The 20782-nt window shown below is 46.3% G+C and overlaps 1 protein-coding gene across 7 annotated transcripts in view; it reads left to right on the forward strand.

Moving 5' to 3' along the window:
• The first annotated feature begins 356 nt into the window (after positions 1 to 356).
• Positions 357 to 20782, forward strand: part of PTK2B (protein tyrosine kinase 2 beta) — a 63486-nt gene continuing 43060 nt past the window's right edge. For 6 of the 7 annotated variants that reach the window (XR_008618283.1, XR_008618284.1, XM_024130850.3 and 3 more), the window contains exon 1: positions 368 to 597. Coding sequence is in view for 5 of the 7 variants with exons in the window: in XM_024130850.3 (XP_023986618.2) it covers positions 394 to 597 (204 nt within the window). In the remaining 2 variants the exon portion in view is untranslated. Of the gene's footprint in view, positions 598 to 20782 lie in introns of all 7 variants that reach the window. The other variant, XM_028494211.1, reaches the window with a different exon arrangement.

A 20782-nucleotide genomic window follows, 5' to 3' on the forward strand; every position in this document is an offset into this window, starting at 1 on the left:
TCGCTACTTCGCTTTTTCTGCTCAGCTGTGCCTTGGAACCAGGCTGGGGCCGCCTCCTGTCAGAGCTGCGTTTGCAGAGTGTGGGCCCCTTGCCTGGGAGCCAGTGTGGGAGGAGAAGAGTGATGGCGAGAGCGGGCTGCTAGCAGAGAGCTCACAGCCTGCGAGCTCCGGGTCCAGGTCGATACCTGGACGTTTACGCAAACTGCTCCTTTGTGCTTCCGCTTCCCCATCCATGAAGCCGGCTGCCTTTAAGGGGAGTTTTCGGGAGTGGGAGCTTGTTGGGTGCTGTCCCTGGGGGATGAGGCGTGCGGGCCCACACCACTCATTTCAGGGCTGTCCCTCTGCTGTCTCCACAGGACTGCGATGTGCCGGTCCTAGCTGCCGTCTGAGAGGATGTCCGGGGTTTCTGAGGCCCTGAGCCGAGTGAAGGTGGGCACGTTGCGTCGGCCTGAAGGCCCCCCAGAGCCCATGGTGGCAGTGCCAGTAGGTGTGGAAAAGGAAGACGTGAGGATCCTCAAGGTCTGCTTCTATAGCAACAGCTTCAACCCCGGGAAGAACTTCAAACTAGTTAAATGCACTGTGCAGACCGAGATCCGGGTGAGTGTGGTGGGTGCTGCCTGCTCCGTCCGTTTGTCTGTCTCTCCCTCATCTTCCTGGGCAGCTGAGCATCCCTCCTTCAGCCTAGCAGGCTCTCCTGTATCCACCACCTGGGCTGGGGGCCCTGGAGGGATGTTCTCAGCCTGTGGCTCCAGGCCTCCCCTCCAGGGCTCTGCAGCCTGAGGCACAGATTGTGTAGCCTTTGTTTGAACCCCAGATCGTTTGCTCAAGCTTTGATTTATCTCATTTTTGATTTAATTTTGATTTAACTCATTCAATATTTATGACATTTGAGGCTCTGCAAGGGATGTAAGCTCCCCCCACCCTCAGAGGGTTTACACTCTCATGGAATTGGAATACACAAGTGATTGCATTGAAAATAGAACAGAAGTGGTTTAGGACATGTGCTGGGTGCTTACAGAAGGGAGCTGTGAGGCGTTTAGAGGATGCTAATGAACTAGAGATGCCCTCGATCAGGGGCATGGTTGCCAGGCCCTTTCTGAGGCAGTACTTCAGCTGGCTCACTTTCACCCAGGGCCTCGGAACCTGTTTTGCAAACAGTCATCAGGGCACCTAGACACCAGGAAGCCAGTTCTCTTTAGCCAAACGTGTAAGAACTTGTCATCAGAAGCAGAGTCACAATACACTGATTGATTTTAAATGCCTACATTTATTGAATAATTACTATATACATGCCTGAATCAATCCCTTTACATTATCTCATTGAATCCTCCCCACAGCGCCATGAGGTAGATACAATGAGGATATCCCTTTCCACTGCTCAGAATATTCCTTTCTGATGATGCAAAAGAAAGCCAAATCGATCCTCCAGAGGTTGCTTAGTGGGTTTGTAACTTGCACAAAGGAAGCAGGAGAACCTTGGGAAAACTACCCAGGTCTGAGAAAGCTGGATGAACCATCTCCAATCCTCTCATCACTAATCCTTCCCTGTCCTGGAAGTCAGCATCCCCCAAACTCAGTCAGCGTCTTTTCTGGTCGATGCTGGCAGCAACCTCTCCACGTCTGTCCCTTTGGCTGCCTTCTGTCTGTAACAGCACACGCTGTACTTCAGTACACCCGAGCAGAATGTAATTGATTAGGTCACTGTCTTAGCCAGTTGTCACAACTGATTATGGTTTGGTTCCTCCCTCTGTTTCCTATAACTGATTTGATTAGGGCCTTGTTTGCATCTTATGGTTCCAGATCTGTAGGTACAATTGTGTCCCGAGAGCAAGCCCTGGGCACCTTCCTCCAGGAGGATGTTTTCATGTCTCCTTAACTATCTACTTCTTGAGTCTTCCTTTGGGTGTGTCATCTCTGCAGATAGCTGATGCCATCTACTGTGGGGTTTACGAGTTTAATTTTCAGAAGGCAACCTGATTCCCATGTTTGGAGCACCTCCCTGCCTTTTTGTGCTGAAACCCAAAGAGCATCTGGTTAGACCAGATTAGGATGTGTTCTGTGGCATTATGGTGAAAAGGGACCCTAAAGGATTGGCAGATTTGAAGAGGCAGTGCTGAGGAGAGCAGAGGGCTTTCCAAGAGGAAGGGACAGCAAGAACGGAGGCAGGGAGACTGCTCATGGGAGCCTCCAGGGAGGCTGGAGCATGGCTTATATTTAGAAAAGTATCTAAAGTCAAGATCAGAAAGGAAATTTGATGGCCAATAAGGGAGGGCCTAGAATATCAAGCTAAGGAATTTGTATTTGGACAGGTATTAGAAACACACAGCTTTTAAGCAGGGGAGAAGCTTTCCTGGAGCTGTCTGATGTCTTGCTAGGTGTCTAAGGGGAAAAAATACAATAGCCTACAGAAAGGGCAGTGAGACCCAAGCTTAAGAAGAATGGCTAGCTCTTGAGGCATTACCTGGAGGGGTGTGAGAACTGAGGTGGAAAAAGAACAAAGAAAGAAGTGATAGATGTCCCAGCCTTCTGGTTTTACCTGTTTCCAATCTGTCCTATAGGCAACATGTCACCTGCTTATTGCAAACAGCCATGGCTTTCAAATCACCTAGACTTTGAGCCCAATACTGTTCCACGCCTTACTGGTTTTATGGCCCTAGACCCAGCACTTAACTAACCTGGCTCAGTCCCTTCACTTGGAGATTATGCCCACCTGTAACCTTGTTGTAAGGATCAGAGATGATAGATGAGAAGCATCCAGCATATAGCAGGAGCTCAATCATTAGAAACTATTGACTGTGTGGGTCATTACCCTGCTCAAGAATCTCCAGGGTTTCTAATCACCCATAGAATAAAGTTCAAATCATCTTCTTTTATTGTTTATCCACTTATCGGTCATATTTTCAAATAAAGTAAGATGATCAGATTTGTATTTTGAAACAGCATGTAGTGTCCTGCAAGATGTTAAGACATGCGTGCTGGAGAAGGGTTTTTATGGTCAAAGAAGTTTGGGAAATGCTTGGTTAAACAATTCTGAACAAATTCCTTTGTGACAGGACTTCTCAGAGTCTTAAATATGCTGTCATGCATGGTGGGTCACCAAGAAAGAGCCACAGAGGTGATGTTTTCTTAAGTCAGCCATTTCTTATTTGCCTAAGAAACCCTTCTCTTAAAAGTTGGACAACCAGTGCTCTAGGAAATCATTTAGGGATCCATTTTTCCTAACCTCTGACCAAAGTACAAAAAGGGTAGGAGAGAGGAAAAGCTGGTGAAAGGGAGATGGATTAGGAAGCTGTGGCCGTAGTGTGGGTGGGAAATGATGAACTAGGGGGGTGGCATTGGGAGCAAAGACAAGTCCACAGATCTGGGTGCATCTAAATAGGCAGAGTCAACAGAACTTGATGATTAACTAGACGTAGGCAGGAAGAGAAAGGAGGGAGACAAGGACGACTCAAGCTTTTGCTTGGGCAGCTGAATGGGTGTTGATGCCATTCATTGAGATACCAACAGAGAAAGGAAGGGTGTTCTGAGATTTCAGCTTTACGTGTGTTGTGTTTGAAGTGTTTATGAAACACACTCGTAGGGGAATGTGGGCCTGGAGCTGAGGAGGGAGAAAGGACCTAGAGGTGAGGACTTGGGAGTCATTATGCAATGGATACCATGCGAATAGGTAGGATCACCCATGGAGAATGAGCGGGGCCAGAGAAGGAGTTACAATTAGGAAACCTTGGGAAACCGACCTCTAAGTGGCTGATAAAGAGGGGCAAATGAAGGGAAAAAAGAAGAATCATCCAGAGAAAGGTGAAAAGAACCAAGAGAACAGGAAGGAGACAGAAGCAGAGGACACTTTGAGGAAAGAGTGGTTAGCGGTGTCAGACACTCAGAAAGGTCAAATCAGATGAGGCTAAAAACAGGTTCATTGACTTCAGCAACAGGTGCTCTGATGCTCTTTTACTGGGCAGTTTCAGTGAAGCGATGGGGGCAGAAGCCATTGTGCAGTCAGCTGGAGAGTGGAGACAGTGAATGTTACCATCTCAGAGAGGTTTTGCTCATGAAGGGAAGGAAGGAGGAAAAGGCAAGAGGAACAGTGTTACCGGCAGAGGAAATAGCATGTGCTAAGATCCTGAAGTGACCAACACACGTGTCAGGTTTGAGGCTAAAGGATGTCCAAAGTTAACTAGTTAGACCATGTTATTGATTTTGGATTTTACCCCCATCTTTCGGGGGAAGCCACTGATATAGTTTAAACATGTGAGTGATATAAGATTGCATTTTTAAAAGGTCACTTGGGTTACATAGTGGAAAATAGACTGGAAAAGGCAAGAATGGATGTGAGGAGATGTTAGGGGGCTATTGGAGTGATCCAGATAAGAGATGATGATAGCTCAGATTAGGATTGTAGCCACGGAGATGGTGATGATGATCATTATGGTGATGATAATGTTGATGGTGGTGATGGTGGTGGTGATGATGATGATGGTGGTGGTGGTGGTGGTGGTGGTGGTGATGGTGATGGTGTTATGGTGATGGTGGTGATGATGATAATGATGATGTTTATGGTGATGATGATGATGACGATGATAATGTCGATGCTGTTGATGATGGTGGTGTTGATGGTGGTGGTGATGATGGTGGTGGTGGTGGTGATGGTGATGGTGTTTATGGTGATGGTGGTGATGTTGATAATGATGATGTTTATGGTGATGATGATGATGATAATGTCGATGCTGTTGATGATGGTGGTGATGGTGGTGGTGGTGGTATGGTGTTTATAGCGATGGTAGTGATGATGATGGTGATGTTTATGGTGATGGTGATGATGATGATGATGGTAGTGGTGATGGTAAGGATTGATGATGATGATGATGTTGATATGTTGGTGGTGGTGATGATGGTGATGGTAGCAATGATGATGATGGTGGAGATGGTGATGATGATGGTGGTAGTGACGATGATGATAGTGGTGCTGCTTATGGTGTTGGTGGTGGTGATAATAGCAGCTACCCTTTTGAAAGCACATCATATGCATTATCTCCTCGACTTCTCAGAAGAACCCTATGAAGCACATACTATTATTATCTCCATTTTATATATAAGGAAACAAGGTTCAGAAGAGTTAAGCAAATTGCTAGTAAGTGGTGGAGACTGTTTTCAAACCCAGGCAATCCACCTCCAGAGCCTGCACTCTTAACCACCACAGTCTATGGAGAGAAGTGATTGTAATCCAGAAAATTTAAGAGAGGAAAATGAAAGGTTTTGCTGATGGACCAAAGATGCAGGAATAAAGAAGAGGGAGGTGTCAAGAACAACAGCCCCGGGAATTCCCTGGCAGTCCAGTGGTTAGGACTGCACGCTTTCACTGCCGAGGGCCCGGGTTTGATCCGTGATCGGGGAACTAAGATACTGCAAGCCACACGGCATGGCCAAAGAAAAGGAAGAAAGAACAGCAGCCCTAGTTCAGGTGGAGAAAGTCCCACTCCCCAAGATGAAGAACACTTAGGAGAAACTGGTTGGGGAGTGGAGAGCTCACAGGTTCAGTTTTGGACCTGTCAAGTGCAATTGGGATGCTCTAACATTTTCACGTTACATTAAATATGTGAGAATGTTGAGTAGGCTTTTTGATATGTGATTCCGGAGGAAAGAACTGGGCTGGAGAGAGACGTTTGAACCTTCTCAGCCTCTGGGTGGTGGTTAAAGCCATGGCCATGGGTGAGTTCATTAATGAAGTAATCCTGAATAATTTAATCATCCATTTCACAAGTATGTGTTGAAAGGGCGAAAGCACGACAGAAGAAGGGATTACCTCCAATTAGATCTAAAACATTAAGTGTATATAGTACTACTCTGTGGGTGGACAAGACAGCAATGCAGCAAGATTTACCCAACCTGTTTGAAGAGTTTGGACAGATTGAATCCATTAATATGATTCCTCCCAGAAGCTGTGCTTATGTCTGCGTGGTTCATTGACAAGATGCGTTTCGGGCTCTTCAGAAACTTAGCTCCGTGTCATATAAAATTGAGTCCAAGGTCATTAAGATAGCTTGGGCTTTAAACAAAGCTGTAAAAACAGAATACAAAACAATTCTGGGATGTGGATCTTGGAGTTACATGTATACCATGGGGAAAAGGACCTGACACCAGGCTGGTTATGACCTGGAAGTATCATCAAATCCCAAAACCCAGAGGCACTCCATGCTTTCAATGGGTTTTGAGGCCAAGGACTCACACTAATGAATGACATTGATCCCCACTAATGAATAAGCCTTTACAAATGGAGGCAAGAGCTCTGACAAGAAGACAGAGATTCTGTGAGAGCATAGAAGACAAAAGAGCTTGGTCCAGACGTCAAGGAACTGCTTTGCTATTCTGGGCCTGTTTGTAGACGCTGTGTCCGGTCGTGTACGTCCAGACCAGCTTCCCTGCCTGAGAATCTCCTGGACCGACCCCTCCCACCTGCTGCTTCCACAGAGCATTTCTTGCAGTCTCCTTGCCTAGCTGGGCTGCACCCTCTAATGGATTTTTCTACTTCCAGCTCTCGATTTTCTTTCACCAACTTCTCTGTGTCAAAGTACTGCCAGCCCTTTCAAGCTTGCCAAGCACTTGTCCTTCCATAAGAACACTCCTAAAATTCTGACACCTCCATACAGCTGTGTCTGATCAAATAGAAGCAATGGAGGATCGCCCTGGCACAGCCCATGTGGTAAAACATTTCCAAAACATGGTTACTCCATGGCATACTTGCTGATTTCATGTTTTCCTTTTTATTCTCAGCTTCTTTCTATACACATGTAATCTCCTCAGATGCTTTCTCTGGGTTGTTAAAAGCTATGAAAATAAGCTCTGGCCCTTGTGCTTAGGACCCAACAGAAATTAGACAGGTGTTGGAGGGAAGGGAGCAACGTGCCGAATGAGAAATGGATTTTGTTCTTGATTTTCCATTTCCCTTTTGTTTGATATTCATAGGAAATTGTATTTGTTTGGGAGGTCTGGAGCTCTGGAGCAAGTGGAGTCTTCTATCATTATGTATTTTTCTAACATGCTAATTTGCTTGTCTGGGAAAGGGGTTAAGATAACACTTTGTAAACAACCAGCAGAGTGCCACCCAGACGTGCCCACACAGGACGTCTCTCTTTGACTCTTACAGCCTCTCCTTCATTTCTCTCTCTCTCTCTCTCTCCGTCTCCCTGCTCCTTTTCCCATCTCCACTCTTACCCTCTTCGGGGTAGGTTGACCATATGTCCCGGTTGTATCAGACAGTCCTAGTTTACACACACTGTCCAGGGATGACTATGAACAGTGCCCCCGCCAATCTCAAGAGCATCATGATTCGGAGGATTAATGGTCACCTACTGCTAATTGCCTTTCTCACTCCTCTCTGCCTGGCACACTGACTTGCTGGCTCGTGGTGTTTTTCCCTCCCCTGCTGACCCCAGCTGACCCACTCCCTGCATGGGCCCATCTCTATCCATCAGTGGACCCTCTGTGTCTCATACAGGAGGGCCTTAAGCAGAAAATGAGGCAGTTGTGTGTGATATGGTGTGCTTCCAAGGATGCCAGCAGAGCGCCCACGTTCAAAAACCCTCTCCCTCGGCCAACCTCTATGGTCCTGAAAAGCCACGATCAAGAGCCACCCTTGTTTTGTCCCGAAGCATCACCCCACTTAGCATCCACATTTACATCCCTGGGAAGGTTAGAGACGGAGCCATCCTGTGCCCTTCCCGCTGGTCCAGTGGTGTCCCCTCCCCTCTACAGCAGGGATTCCAGGCTGCGGGGTGGCCAGCAGGTGCCGCTCGCCTGGTGTGTGAGGAGAGCACAGTCCAGTCCCAAAGGCAGCCTGCTCTACACATGCCTGGACTAACTGCCCTCCCTGTAGATTCAGCGGTCATACAATACATTCCAGAATATTCCCAGAGAAGGAGCTTTCAGATACTGCGACCCACTGGCCCTGCACTAGCCTCATCAGACATTCATCCCAGTTACTTTCAAGTTTAAACCTATCACTTAAACAGACACAGGGTGTTATGGATTGAATGTGTGCTCCCCCCGATCCGCCCCCACCCCGCAAATCCGTATGTTGAAGCCCTAACCCCCAATGCAATGGTATTAGGAGGTCGGCTTGAGGTCGTGACAGTTGGGCTCCCACGATGGCTTAGTGTCCTGAGAAGAAGGTGAAGAGACCAGAGCTCTCTCCCCTGCCGTGTGAGGGCACAGCCAGAGGGCGGCTGTCTGCAAACCAGGAAGAGAGTGCCCGCCAAGAACCCAGTCTCCTGGCCCCTTGATCTTGGACTTCTCAGCCTCTTGAACACTGAGGAATAAATGTTGTCATGTAAGCCACCCAGTCTGTGGCCATCTGTTGTAGCAGCCCGAGCAGACACAGGGGCAGCAGCTCCCTGTGGTCAGAGGAGAGTCTCCAGGCCACAGTTCGTGGGCCCACGTCCTTTGTTTCCAGAGCAGTCCCCTCTGCCCTCTTCACAGGTCTCCGTGGGCAAGACCATGAGGTTGAGGTGCAAGAGGAAGGGACTTCGTGACTCCTTATCCCGGGAAGCTGCTGTCGCTAAAAGAAAGGTTACCCAAAAGAGAATAGGGAGCCACACAAGGCCGGCCCCCCCACGCATGAGAACAGCCCTGGGAAACCTGAGACAAGGGTTTCATCCAGGAAACCACGGACCGACACCACAGAGACACTCACAGTGCTATAAAAAGAGGCACATTCACAAGGACCCCCTCCTTTCTGCACCCCGTCCCCATTTCCTGTATGTGCGCGGCAGGCCCGCCCACCCAGCCCTGACACCTGCAGAGGCAAGCTCGAGGCAGACGTGCGGCATTCTGGGCCCCTTTGTTCACTGTGCGCCCAGATTCATTCCGTCCACAAATTAGCAGCCAGGTGCCTGTGCTTACGTTTCTATTTTTAAACAGCAGTCGCATTGCTGAATGTCCCTGTTAGGTACAGGCTTTTACCACATCCAAATGAAAGCTTTCACAGTAAGTTATGTTAACTTTTATTATTTTGCTCCTCAATCATTTTTTTTTGAATTTTTGAATTCTGTTTTATTTATTTTTTTATACAGCAGGCTCTTATTCGTTATCCATTTTATACGTATTAGTGTATATATAATTTTTGAAAAATTATCCCTTAGGTGTGTGAAGAACTCAGAACTCGTATTGCTGTTGTTATTTGTGTCCTAGGGCTGCTGTAACAAATTACCATGATCCTCACGGCCTAAAACAACAGAAGTGTGTTCTCTCGCAGTTCCAAAGGCAGGACTGTATCAAGGGGTCGCAGGACTGGGCTCCCTCCAAGGCTCTAGGGTGGAATCCTTCCTTGCTTCCTTCAACTTTTGGTGGCTCCAGGCTTCCTTGGCTTATGGCTGCATCACTCCAATCTCAGCCTTCATCTTCGCATTCCTTTCTCTTCCTTCTGTGTGTCTCTCCTCTGTGTGTCTCTTATAAGGACACTTGTCATTGGACTTAAGAGCCCCTCAGATAGTCCAGAATGATCTCATCTTGAGGTCCTGAACTTAATGACATCTGCAAAGACTCTTTTTCCAGATGAGGTCACATTCACAGGTTCCAGGCCATGGACTCATCTTCTGGGGGCCACCATTCAAGCCACGACAGCCATCAGCTGGGATCACTATGGCAGTTGCTGCCACCCCCATTCAGGGGCACACAGACACACGTACACAGCACACAGGGTGGTATGAGCATTTTGCACACGTATGCACACCCACAGTGACGCAAGGCTGAGTGTCGGAAAGTGACCACAGGCTGATGAAAGCCTATCACTTTTCCTTGCCCTTTCCTGGGATTCTCAGTTGCCGGCCAGCTGTGGCTTGTCCCCTCCCTGGCCTGATTCCCGTGACACTGACAGGCTGTATGTCGCCACAGGCTGGTCCCTTGTCACTCCTCAGGTGATCTCATCCAGTCACGTAGCTTGAAATTCTCATTTTACCCAGTGGTGCCCAAATCTGAAACGCTGGCTCCAGCCTCCTCCCATAACTCCAGGCCACACGTCCACCTGCCTGCCTGCCATCTCCGCTGGCCGCCCAGCCTCCATGCGAAGAATCAGCTCAGAATCCTCTCCTGAAACTCTGCTTCTCCTCCAGTCTGTCCGGCTCCACTAACTGCAGCTCTGTTCTTTCAGTTATTTTGTCTCTCAGGCTTTCGACCTAGGAGTCTTCCTTGAATTCTTTCTTCCTCTCACACTCTGTGCTTCACCCATCAGGAAATCCTGTCTGCTCGACCAGCCAAACGTATCCGATTCGGACCATTTCCTTCTCGCCACTTCCGTTGCCTCTTCCCTGGTCCAGGCTGTCAGCATCTCTTACCCGGAATAACGCATTCACCTCCGAACTGCCTCTGCCCTTATCCCCCTGTGATCCATTCCACAGGGAGCGGCCACGGTGAATTTTTAAAACACAGGTCAGTCGGAGGGATATATTTAAGGTATAGCTTCGAGCGTATCACTGCTCTACTTTAAACTCTCTGATGACTACTTTCCTCACTCAAAATAAGATCCAAAGTGCTTACCCTGGCCTGCAACAGGGGTCAGCCAGCAAGGCCTGCAGGCCAAATACGGCCCAGCACCCATTTTTGTAAATAAAGCTTTATTGGGACAAAACCCCGCTCAGTTGTTTACTATTACTTTTATGGTGCTTTTGAGCTACAAGGGCAGAGTTGAGTAGTTGCAACAGAGACCATCTGGCCCACAAAGCCTAAAATATTTACTACCTGACCGTTTATAGAAAAAGTTTGCCGAGCCCTGGCCTGGCCCTTCTGACCTTTTTCCCCCATCACTTTCCTCCGTTCCCACCCCACCTCAGCCCCACTGGCCTCTTCACAGTCACCCAGATGTGCCAAGCACACAGGGCCTCGTAGATGCCCACCTCGGGGTCTCTGTGCAATCTGGTCCCTTTGCCTGGAAGGGTCTTCCCCCACGAGGCCACCCCTCTCTCCCTGACTTCCTTCAGGGATCCATTCAAATGTCCCCATATCAGAGAGGACTTTGCTGGCCACTCCATGTAAAATAGCAACCCCGCCCAACCTCTCCCCCGGCATCATTCTTGTGCCCTTACCTGCTTTGTTTGTCTTCCTGGCACTTATCAGAACCTGAGATATTATTATGCTTATTTGTTTATTGTTAACCCCCAATAGAAAATAAGCTCCATGAGAGAGGGACGTTTTGTTTCCCCAGTTTGCTGAATTAATTAATGAGCAGTTATTTAATGATGGATGGATGGATGGATGGATGGATGGATGGATGGATTCCAGTTATGAAGCCCACAGAGACTGGTTAGAATTCCATGTCTCAACTCCAGATTCCAGTAAGGGAGAGGGAGCTTCAGGCTGACCTGGTGTGTACAGGGGGCGGTGTCTGGGGTCAGTGGCATTAAATGCCAAGAGGTGCTGTGAATGGCGTGTTGGCAGAGGGGTTCATATAACCACTGCTGCAGTCTTCCCAGATGAGGCAAGCGATCTGAAGTCACCAGGGGGGTTGAAAAATATCAGCTGTCCAAGTCGCATCCAAATTCACTAAATCAGAAGCTCAGGGGTGCTGGGACTGGCCACTGCCCTGAAGTACCCACTTCTGCCTGCAGGGTGCCTACCTGGCTCACATGCCCTGGGGAAGGATTATCAGCCATCCCCCAGGTGGGGCGGAGCCCCAGGGTAAGAAGTCACGGTAGAGGATCTGAGAACTCACAAGGTACTCAGAGTCTTGGAGGGTCTGTGAAAGGATGACAGGAGCAGGCTTGATGGGGCGGTATTGAAGATGGGGAGTGCAGGTGGGTGTCAGGTGCTTGGAGGTGGCACATTGTGCTCCTGTTTCCCTCATCCAAGCACTTTACAGGTTGTATCGTAATTGCCTCTCAGTCTCTAAACGGAGGTGGCCTCCTGGAAAGCAGGGATTATATATTGCTCGCCATTATCTCCCCAGTGCCTACCTGGAGCCTAACACAAAGTAGGCACTCGGTAGATGTCTGTATGATGAATGAATGAACAAGTGAATGAGCTGAGCCTACAGAGCACGAATGAGACTAGGAATCTCCTACATCACTCTATACAAAGACCAAATAGGTACGGGGAGGGGGAAGGGTGAGCTGGGACGAAGTGAGAGAGTGGCATGGACACATATACACTACCAAACGTAAAACAGATAGCTAGTGGGAAGCAGCCACACAGCACAGGGAGATCAGCTCGGTGCTCTGTGACCACCTAGAGGGGTGGAATAGGGAGGATGGGAGGGAGGGAGATGCAAGAGGGAAGAGATAGGGGAACATATGTATCTGTATAACTCATTCACTTTGTTGTAAAGCAGAAACTAACACACCATTGTAAAGCAATTATACTCCAATAAAGATGTTAAAAAAAATGGAAAGAAAAAATTAAAAAAAAATAATTTAAAAAAAGACCAAATAGGAAGTTGACTTGAAGGAAGTTCAGCCTTCATAAATGATAAAGTGTAGGAGGGTTAATAGAATTTCAGCTGGTTTCAGATAGAATTTCCTGTATACTCCTGGGCAAGTCACTTGACCTCCCTGGGTCTCAGTGTCTTCCTTTAAAATCAGAATCAAATTAAGTGATCTCTAAATTTACTTAAGGCTCTAAAATTCTGGTCTAAGTTTTATGAGCTTATTAAAGTCTGAATAGTTGAATATCTGTGGAGTTGTAGGTTTTATTCTTATGGCTGCATCAGTGAGATTTGCTTTCACATATGAGCTTCTAGTATCTAGAAGGCAAAATAACCATTCAGCTTAACTTTCATCAAGACCTGAGTGAAATTTGGCCATTCTTTTTCTCTCTAGCCCTGTGACATTTACTGTCTAGTCAGCATTTTTATTTTATTTACTTATTTATTTATTGGCCGCACCGTGCAGCCCTCGGGATCTTAGTTCCCCAGCCAGGGATCGAACCCTTGCCCCCTGCAGTGGTAGGGCGGTGGCCTAACCATTGGACCGCCAGGGAATTCCCAGCATTTTAATTCTAGAGTTTTATATTTTACAAGGAGTTTATTCATCTCTTAAAAGGTGAGCCTATAAGCAGGGGAGGAGGTCTCCACCGGGTAGCACGTGAACCAGGCTCGTGGGCATAAGCTATGGCATTTGTCTCAAGTTGGAAGCTTACGTCTTCTCCTGTCATTTAACTGTGGATTTTTTATGCCTAATCTGCTAAACCAAGCCCAATACAATAGCTAAACTTAGACATTTATTTTTGAAGAGATTTTTTTACAAGTATGAAATAAATACATGAAAGACAAACATGAGAGGAAAACTATAAATCATTATCTCTCCCGAATGTATATGCAAAAATCCTCAACAAAATATTAGAAAATTGAACCCAACAATATGTAGAATGAATACATGTTCACTCAATAACAATAATAATAATAATAGCATTTTATTTAGCGCTATTATGGGCAAGGCATTTTGCTGACCTCTTTACTTGTATCATTTCATTAAATCCTCACAAGAACCCTATGAAACAGGAAAATGTTTACATTTTACAAATGAGGAAACCAAAGCAGAGAAGTTGATTTGCCCAAAGTCACGAAGCAAATCAGAGACTCTGACTCTTGAGGCCATTCTCTGAACCACTACAATATATACAGAAGTTCAAACACAGGAAACCCAGAAGAATAAAAACACATATGTGTATAATTGCACCCCTGCAAGACAACACTGTTAACATTGTGATGTGTTTCATTCTGGATTTGTTTATTTCTACTTCTATCCCTATCATGCTTTGTATATGATTTTATATACTGTAACTCCCACTAATCATCACAGGGAGTTAACAAGCTCTTTATACAATTTTACAAACTAGCGCCTAAACCCTGTGTGGTCCTCCCATCATCTTCACGGTCCTTTTCAAACTATTTGGATTGGTTGTCTATTGCGGGGCTTTTGCTGTTTTTAAAATTGCTACAGTGAGTTTCTTTGTATACAGAGTATTTCTGTATTTTAAATCGTTTCTTCAATTTATGCTTTAGCTGCCATAACAAAATGCCACGGGCCTGGGGGCTTAAACAAGAGAAATTTATTTCTCCCAGTTCTGGAGGCTGGAAGTCCAAGATCAGGGTGCCAGGATGGCTGGGTTCTGGCGAGAGCCCTCTTCCTGGCTTGCAGATGGCCATTTCTTGCTGTCCTCACATGGCAGAGAGAGAGAGAGCTCATCACTCTTGTGTCCCTTCTTATAAGGGCACTAATCTTATTCATGAGGGCTCCACTCTCATGACCTAATCACCCCTCAAAGGCTTCACTTCTAGATACCATCACATTGAGTATTAGAGCTTCAGCATATGAATTTGGGGGCGACACCAACATTCAGTCCACAGCATGCTTCCAGGCATAGAACTAAGGCCAAGATATAAACACATTTCAGGTTCTTGATACAAAACATATACTCCTTTGGTATCTGTCCTTGCAGTAGGATGGGAGCTCTCCGGGGCCGGGACTTTGTCTCATTCTCTGCTGTATCCATAGCACCTAGAAGAGGGCCTGATATGGGGAATGTGCCCAGTATGTAATTGTTGAATGCATAGGTAAGAATCATTGAGAGGTTTTCTTGTGTAATTCTTGGTATATGCAGAAGAAAATAGGTACCAAATAGACGAGTCGGCGGTTCTCCCTGGGGGCTGTTCCACATCTCCTGAAAAGTGGTGTTTGGAAACGTGTACGGGCCTTCTTTATTTTGCTTGTCACGTCATCATTGTCAGGATGACCAGGGCCAGGGGCAAGGCATTCAGTGGGCTGCAGCCATGGGTGCTGAATGGCACCACACAGCAAAGAATCTGGCCCCAAATGCCAACGGTGCCCGTTGGGACTCACTAATGTGAGTTATGGAGCATTATGGTGAAATGAACACCCCAAACCCATCGCTCTGTGTGAGAATAAAACCTCACCAGTCATGCTGAAGTGACTCGCTCTGAGGCAGACACTACACGCCACACAAACAAATCACAGTCATTACTTTAAGAGATATTTTGGTAGGAAGACTTTTTCAAAGAAGTTCATGAAGTCCTCCCCGTTCTGTCCTAATGGACCTGTCACATTCTTCATCCCTTCTAAATCTCAGCTTGGCATCCAGAGCCTTTCCTTGTAGGTTATTAGTAAATCCAAACATTTGACATAGTTGTGTTATTTTTAACAGAATATTTTTCAGAGACGCCTCTTATGTTCGGTTCAAGTCATTTAAAAAGAAGGCCTCTTGTTGCCTTTTCCACCTGTTTTTGCACTTTCTCAGACCCTCACTTCCTGTCTGCACATGTAGCAGAAGGGGAAAGGAAGGAGCCTACTATGGTGAGCTTCGCCCTAGGAACATAAAGCCCTTCGTGGCTTTCTTGCTCCAAGCAGAAGGAAGTCATTTTTCTCTGCATTTTTTCTTCTCCATGGCCACAACCTGACATCCTCCAAGGTTCATTCATCACGCCTCAGCCTCCTGCTGCTGCCAGTACCAGCTTAAGCTTGGAAACGGTCTCAGATCCCTTTTCCAGAGATGGCTTTACTCAGCCCCCTGCACCTCTTCTGTGGATCTGAAGGGCTGTTGGAAGTTACCAGCAACCATGGCTCCCTCCTTGGCCACTGCTCAGCCAGTTACTCCACGGGAGCGGATCCCGGTCCCAGGGCACCAGCTCCCACTCATGCTGGGAGAGGCTGAGGAGCCTCTCTGCCCAGGGACCCTTAGACTCCATTTCAGGCTCTCAAATATGTCTCAGTTATAGACTTCTTGAGTTAATTACTCCCCAGGATGGCTTGAGCTTGAGCCATGCTTATCCCTTCTTCTTTGTCCACCCATCATGACCATGGCCAGCATTTATTTAGCACCTACTGTGTGCTACCATTAGGCTAAGCTCTTTATGTGTCTGGAACCCACATAAAGCTGGCCAGCTTGCTTTTCCCTTGAAGCCAGTCTCAGTAGTATCACATTTCCAAAAAAACTATTAGTCTGTCATGTAAAAATAATTGGAAATCAATTTAACTCTTTACTGAAATCTCTTTGGGGGAAAATATCATTGAGGGATCACTTTCAAGATAAACAGCAAAATTTCTTAAAATTTTTATCGCCATTTCTTAATATCCAATAGGGTTGGCTCCTGTCCAAAAATATCTTTACTTGCATTTTTAAAAATTCCTGAAATCTAGTCCACGAAGGCTCTTATCTTTCTCCCCTCTACTGCTCATGGCAAAATCCATTCTTTTTTTTCCCCTCAGTCACTTTTTGCTTCTTCCAGTGTGTAAGTCAAATTCAACTGGATTGGAGCCTCTCTGCTTCACGCTCCCCCATTACCAAGTTCACAGGATGAAAGTTCAAGAGTTGCATGGTACATGGAAACCTCCTTAGATAATGGAGGGGGGTCAATGTCACATGTTTATAATTTCATATCTGCTCCTTTTATTTACATCACATGTTATCTTATCTAATCCCACCCAAAAATCTCGTGATGGAAGAGATATGCTCCCCATTTTACAGATGAGGAAAGGGAGATTAAGTGACACGGCCACGACCACACAGTCTTGGCCAGATCCAGTAGACGCCAAAGCCTTGGTGATGTCATTAATCACCACACTCCTGATCTCTTGAACATTTTTGAATGTGGGTCACTGTCCCTCGTAACCCCAGCCTGTTATCTAGAGAGCTGGCTCCTATTCATTTAATCATTCATTCATTCCTCAGGTATTTGAGGATCTACTTTGGGCCAAGGACTGGGCTTGTAGAGGACAATATTGTTTCTAAGGTTTGGCTTTTGACCTTGCATTTGAAAGGTTAAAAAGGCAAACATCAGTAATTGTCTTAGTTCTAATTGGTAAATGTCTGTATTCATTTCTTAGGGCTGCTATAACAAAGTATCACAAATGGGGTGACCCAGAACAACAAAAATTCATTGTATCACAGACCTGGAGGCTAGAAGTCCAAGATCAAGGTGTCGGCAGGGCCATGGTCCCTCTGAAACCTGTAGGAGAACAATCTTTCCTTGCGTCTCCCTAGCCTCCGGTGGGTTGCTGGCAATCATTGGTGTTCCTGGGCGCATAGAGGTATAACTCAAATCCCCCATCTTTACACGGCATTCTCCCTGTGTACATGTCTCCCTCTGTGTCCGAATTTCCCTTTTTTATAAAGACGTCAGTCATATTGGATTAGGGCCCGCCTTAACTACCTCATTTTAACTTGATTAGTCTGTAAAGACCCTGTTTCCAAATAAGGTCACATTCTAAGGTACTGGTGGTTAGGATTTCAACCTACCCTTTGGGGGAGACAAAATTCAACCCATAACAGCATCTTGTAAGATGTGTGTGCAGACTTCTTTGGGAACCCAGGGGTGGAGACAAACCCTGTCTAGGCAAGTCAGGGAAGGCTTCCCAGGGGACCTCACAGTGCTAATGGGCCTTAAAAAGGATAACTTTGCAGCTCAGCGAGGGGGAGGACAGGAGGGGAGGGGACCAGGTGTCCTCCAGGTGGGACATGCTGGGCTTAGAGAAGAAAGAGAGTAGTCCTGGGAGGCGGGCACTTAGAGTGCATCATGGGTGAGCGTGGGAGATGAGGCTGGAAAAAACATACAGAAGAAATTTCCATAGGGCCTTTTATGCCTCACGCTAAAGAGTCTGGATCTTATCACATAGAAAATGACCCAGCGACAAAAGTCACCTGTTTAAATTTGCCCTCCATCTCAAAGGGATATCTTTTTAAAGAGAATTTAAGCAGGACTTTATAAAACTAAGGCTTCAAGTTATTAAAATGTTAAGTTCCATCATTTTTAAAAAGAGGAGCATTTTGCCTTCATAAACCAAAGAGTAAAGAGGGTGAGTCAAATCAAGCCTGGAAAACAAATGAAGTCCAGCTCCTCAGATGGGTTCCCGGGAAGCAGACCCCGAGATGCCCTTTGCAGGCAGGAAGCATCAGTAAGCCCCCGTGAACCTCACCTGCAGGGAATGACAGAGCAGGAATGGGCAGAGAGAAAAGTTGCCAGTAAGGGGTGTGACCTCAGGCAAGGTGCAGGCACTTCTGGGGGAGGGAGTGGGGGATACAGCTGTCAGGTTGTTCCTAAAAACCCAGCCACTAACATGAAGTATGTTTCATAAGCTCAAGCGAGAAAACCCAAAAAGCTTAGGTATTTTATAAAAAGAAAAATTAGGTGAACCTGAGAAAATCACGAGAATACAGAGATTACTACAGAAGTTATAAAATGTGACCGAGGTACAAGGACTATTATTAGATCAAAGCAACAGAGAAAGAGGCAAGAAACAGTCCCATACATATAGGCCCTGAATGTTAGATATCCTGCTGAAATCAAATTCATTTTCAGCCATACCTCACGCTATATACAAAAATCAATTTCAGATTTAAAAAACGTGACTCAGCTCCAACAAAAGAGTGAGAAAGTGGATTGAGTAATTAATTGCTTGGGTGACCTTTTTCTCTTTGGAGATAAATTGTTCTGGGCTTGGGGGCAAGCATCTAGTCCTGTTCCTTCTTTGTTTCTGGCGGGCAAGAGGAAATACCAGAGAATAGGGAGAGAGGTGAAGGCAGTTTGGGGTCTTCACGCTATTTGATAAAGCCAATAAATCAACGTCAGCCAAGCAGGAAGAAAAGCCATAGAAATCCCACTGTTTGCAAGAAAGCCTCAGAAGCTGTGAGCCATGGGCTGTCCGGGGGCCTCCTTTTCAGTAGCCCTCAACGTCGGTGGGAGGAAAGGTTTTTCCTGTAGCAAAATAGAATCCTGGGCTTAGCTAAATAACAATTGATAAAATGAAGACAGCTTTTTTTTTTCTTTTTCTGTCATGTTACATATGGCAATTTTGTGAGTAGGTAAATATCTTATACTATTGTTTTTAAAAGCGATTTATTCATAGAGAAAGAAATATGGAACTCATTAATGACAAATTGTGAGCCATGGGCGGAGAGCTGGTTTTGCTGCTCCCACCATTTGTGTGAGAAGCTGTGTGAATATGAGAGAAGAGGCAATGAAGGGTGAGGGAAAGCCCGGGCTGATGCAGAAGCCTCCACGGGGAGATCATGTCAAACCTCAAAGTTTTTTCTTTTAAACTGATTTCCCAGCCCACTCTGGGGCCCCCACCACTTAAGCTGCTTTCCTCCTCTCACCCCCTGAATAGAAGCTTCTTGAGGCGAGGGCTCTGTGTGAACTCTGGGGCTCCTGCTACACTTTGCAGAATGCATACGTCATAGATAGTTGCTGATGGTTGCAGTGAAGGAACCGTCTGCAGCTTCATAGGACAAGGGCAGGGAACAGCAGGAAGGAGGCTGTGGCTCGGGGAGCTTGTCTTCCTACTAGAAGTACATGTCAGAACGGGGTTCACAACCTGGGCTTGGGTGACTCCAAAGTTAGTGCTCTTTGTATGTCACCTGTGGTTGTCAACTTTGTCTCTCCCCAGGTATGCCTGGAGAATGGACAACACACTTTGCAGTGGAGTTCTGACCCAGTGCAATTGGGGAGCTAGCACAGACTTCACAGGTTGAGGGCACAGTCCTCCACAAGACACCCTTCCTCAGAGTTCCCAGGCCACCCACACTTCTGACCAACTGGCTACAAATTTAGGGGCTCCCACTACCTCAGTTTCAATAATTTGCTAGAATGATTCAAAAAACTCAGGACAATTAAAATTTTATTATAAAGGATACAAATAGGAACCAGCCAAATGAAGAGACACATAGGGTGAGTTCTAGTAGGGTCCCAAACATGAAGTTTCTGTGTTCTTAAGACATGTCACCCTCCAGCTAGCATTACCAACCAGGTAGCTCCCCCCAGCTTCAGTGTCTAGAGTTTTTATTGGGGTTTAATGATGTAGACATAATTGATTGATTGATTGATTGTTGATTGATTGGGTCATTGGCCATGTAATTTGACTCAATCTCCAGCCTTCCTTGTCTCCCTGGAGGCCAGGCTGATATCATGTGACTCAAAGCTCCAAACCTCTAATCACATGGTTGATCTTTCCAACAAGGCCAGCCCCCATCATGAGACTACCTAAGGGCCCACCATGAGTTACCTCATCAACATAAACCTCGGTGGTGAGGTTTGGTCCAAGGTACCCATCAGGAACAATAAAGACACTCTTATCACTGAGGAAATTCCAAGCATTCAGAGGCTCCCTTCCCAGAAGCAAGGACAAAGACCAGCCAAGTTCTTTCGTGTACAACATCCTGTCATCAGTAACCAGCAGGGTGATGGCGATGGTGGGTCGAGTAACCATTTGGTAAAGCTCCATCTCCCCAGGAACTTCAGGTTTGCTCCTCCAGGAAGAAGCTCCCCGGCAACCCAATAAAAAGTCCGTTCAGTACCAGGCAGCCTCCCAAGAATGCATTTCATGTTTAGAAAATCCCCAGATTCTTCCTTACCTGAAACTGAAATCAATCTTCCTTTGAAAATCTGTTGGATGAAGAGTCTCTTAATGAATTTCCACCCCAAGGATCTAGAGTTAACCTTATCCCAACATCCCTACAACAGAAATTGGTTGCTTTTTAGCAGGAAACCTAGAAAAAATTTTGCATAAATTATGCCCTGGAGAGTTTCACAAACCACAGAGCAAAGAGCTGGATTCAGTCAGGCCCCTCTCAGAGGGTCTGAGTGGAAGAGAAGCTGAAAAGCCCCATCTAGCCTGGCAAAAATTTTATTTGTCCATTTGATATGGTGCCTTTACTTCTCATATGGCTGGGAGTCTCCCTCACCAGAGTCTCTCTTCATTTTGAAATTATTTCAAACTTATTTTAAAAAGTTGAAAAGGGCTTCCCTGGTGGCGCGGCGGTTGCGCGTCCGCCTGCCGATGCAGGGGAA

The sequence above is a fragment of the Physeter macrocephalus genome, chromosome 9 (genome assembly GCF_002837175.3).
Source record: "Physeter macrocephalus isolate SW-GA chromosome 9, ASM283717v5, whole genome shotgun sequence".
NCBI lineage: Eukaryota > Metazoa > Chordata > Mammalia > Artiodactyla > Physeteridae > Physeter > Physeter macrocephalus.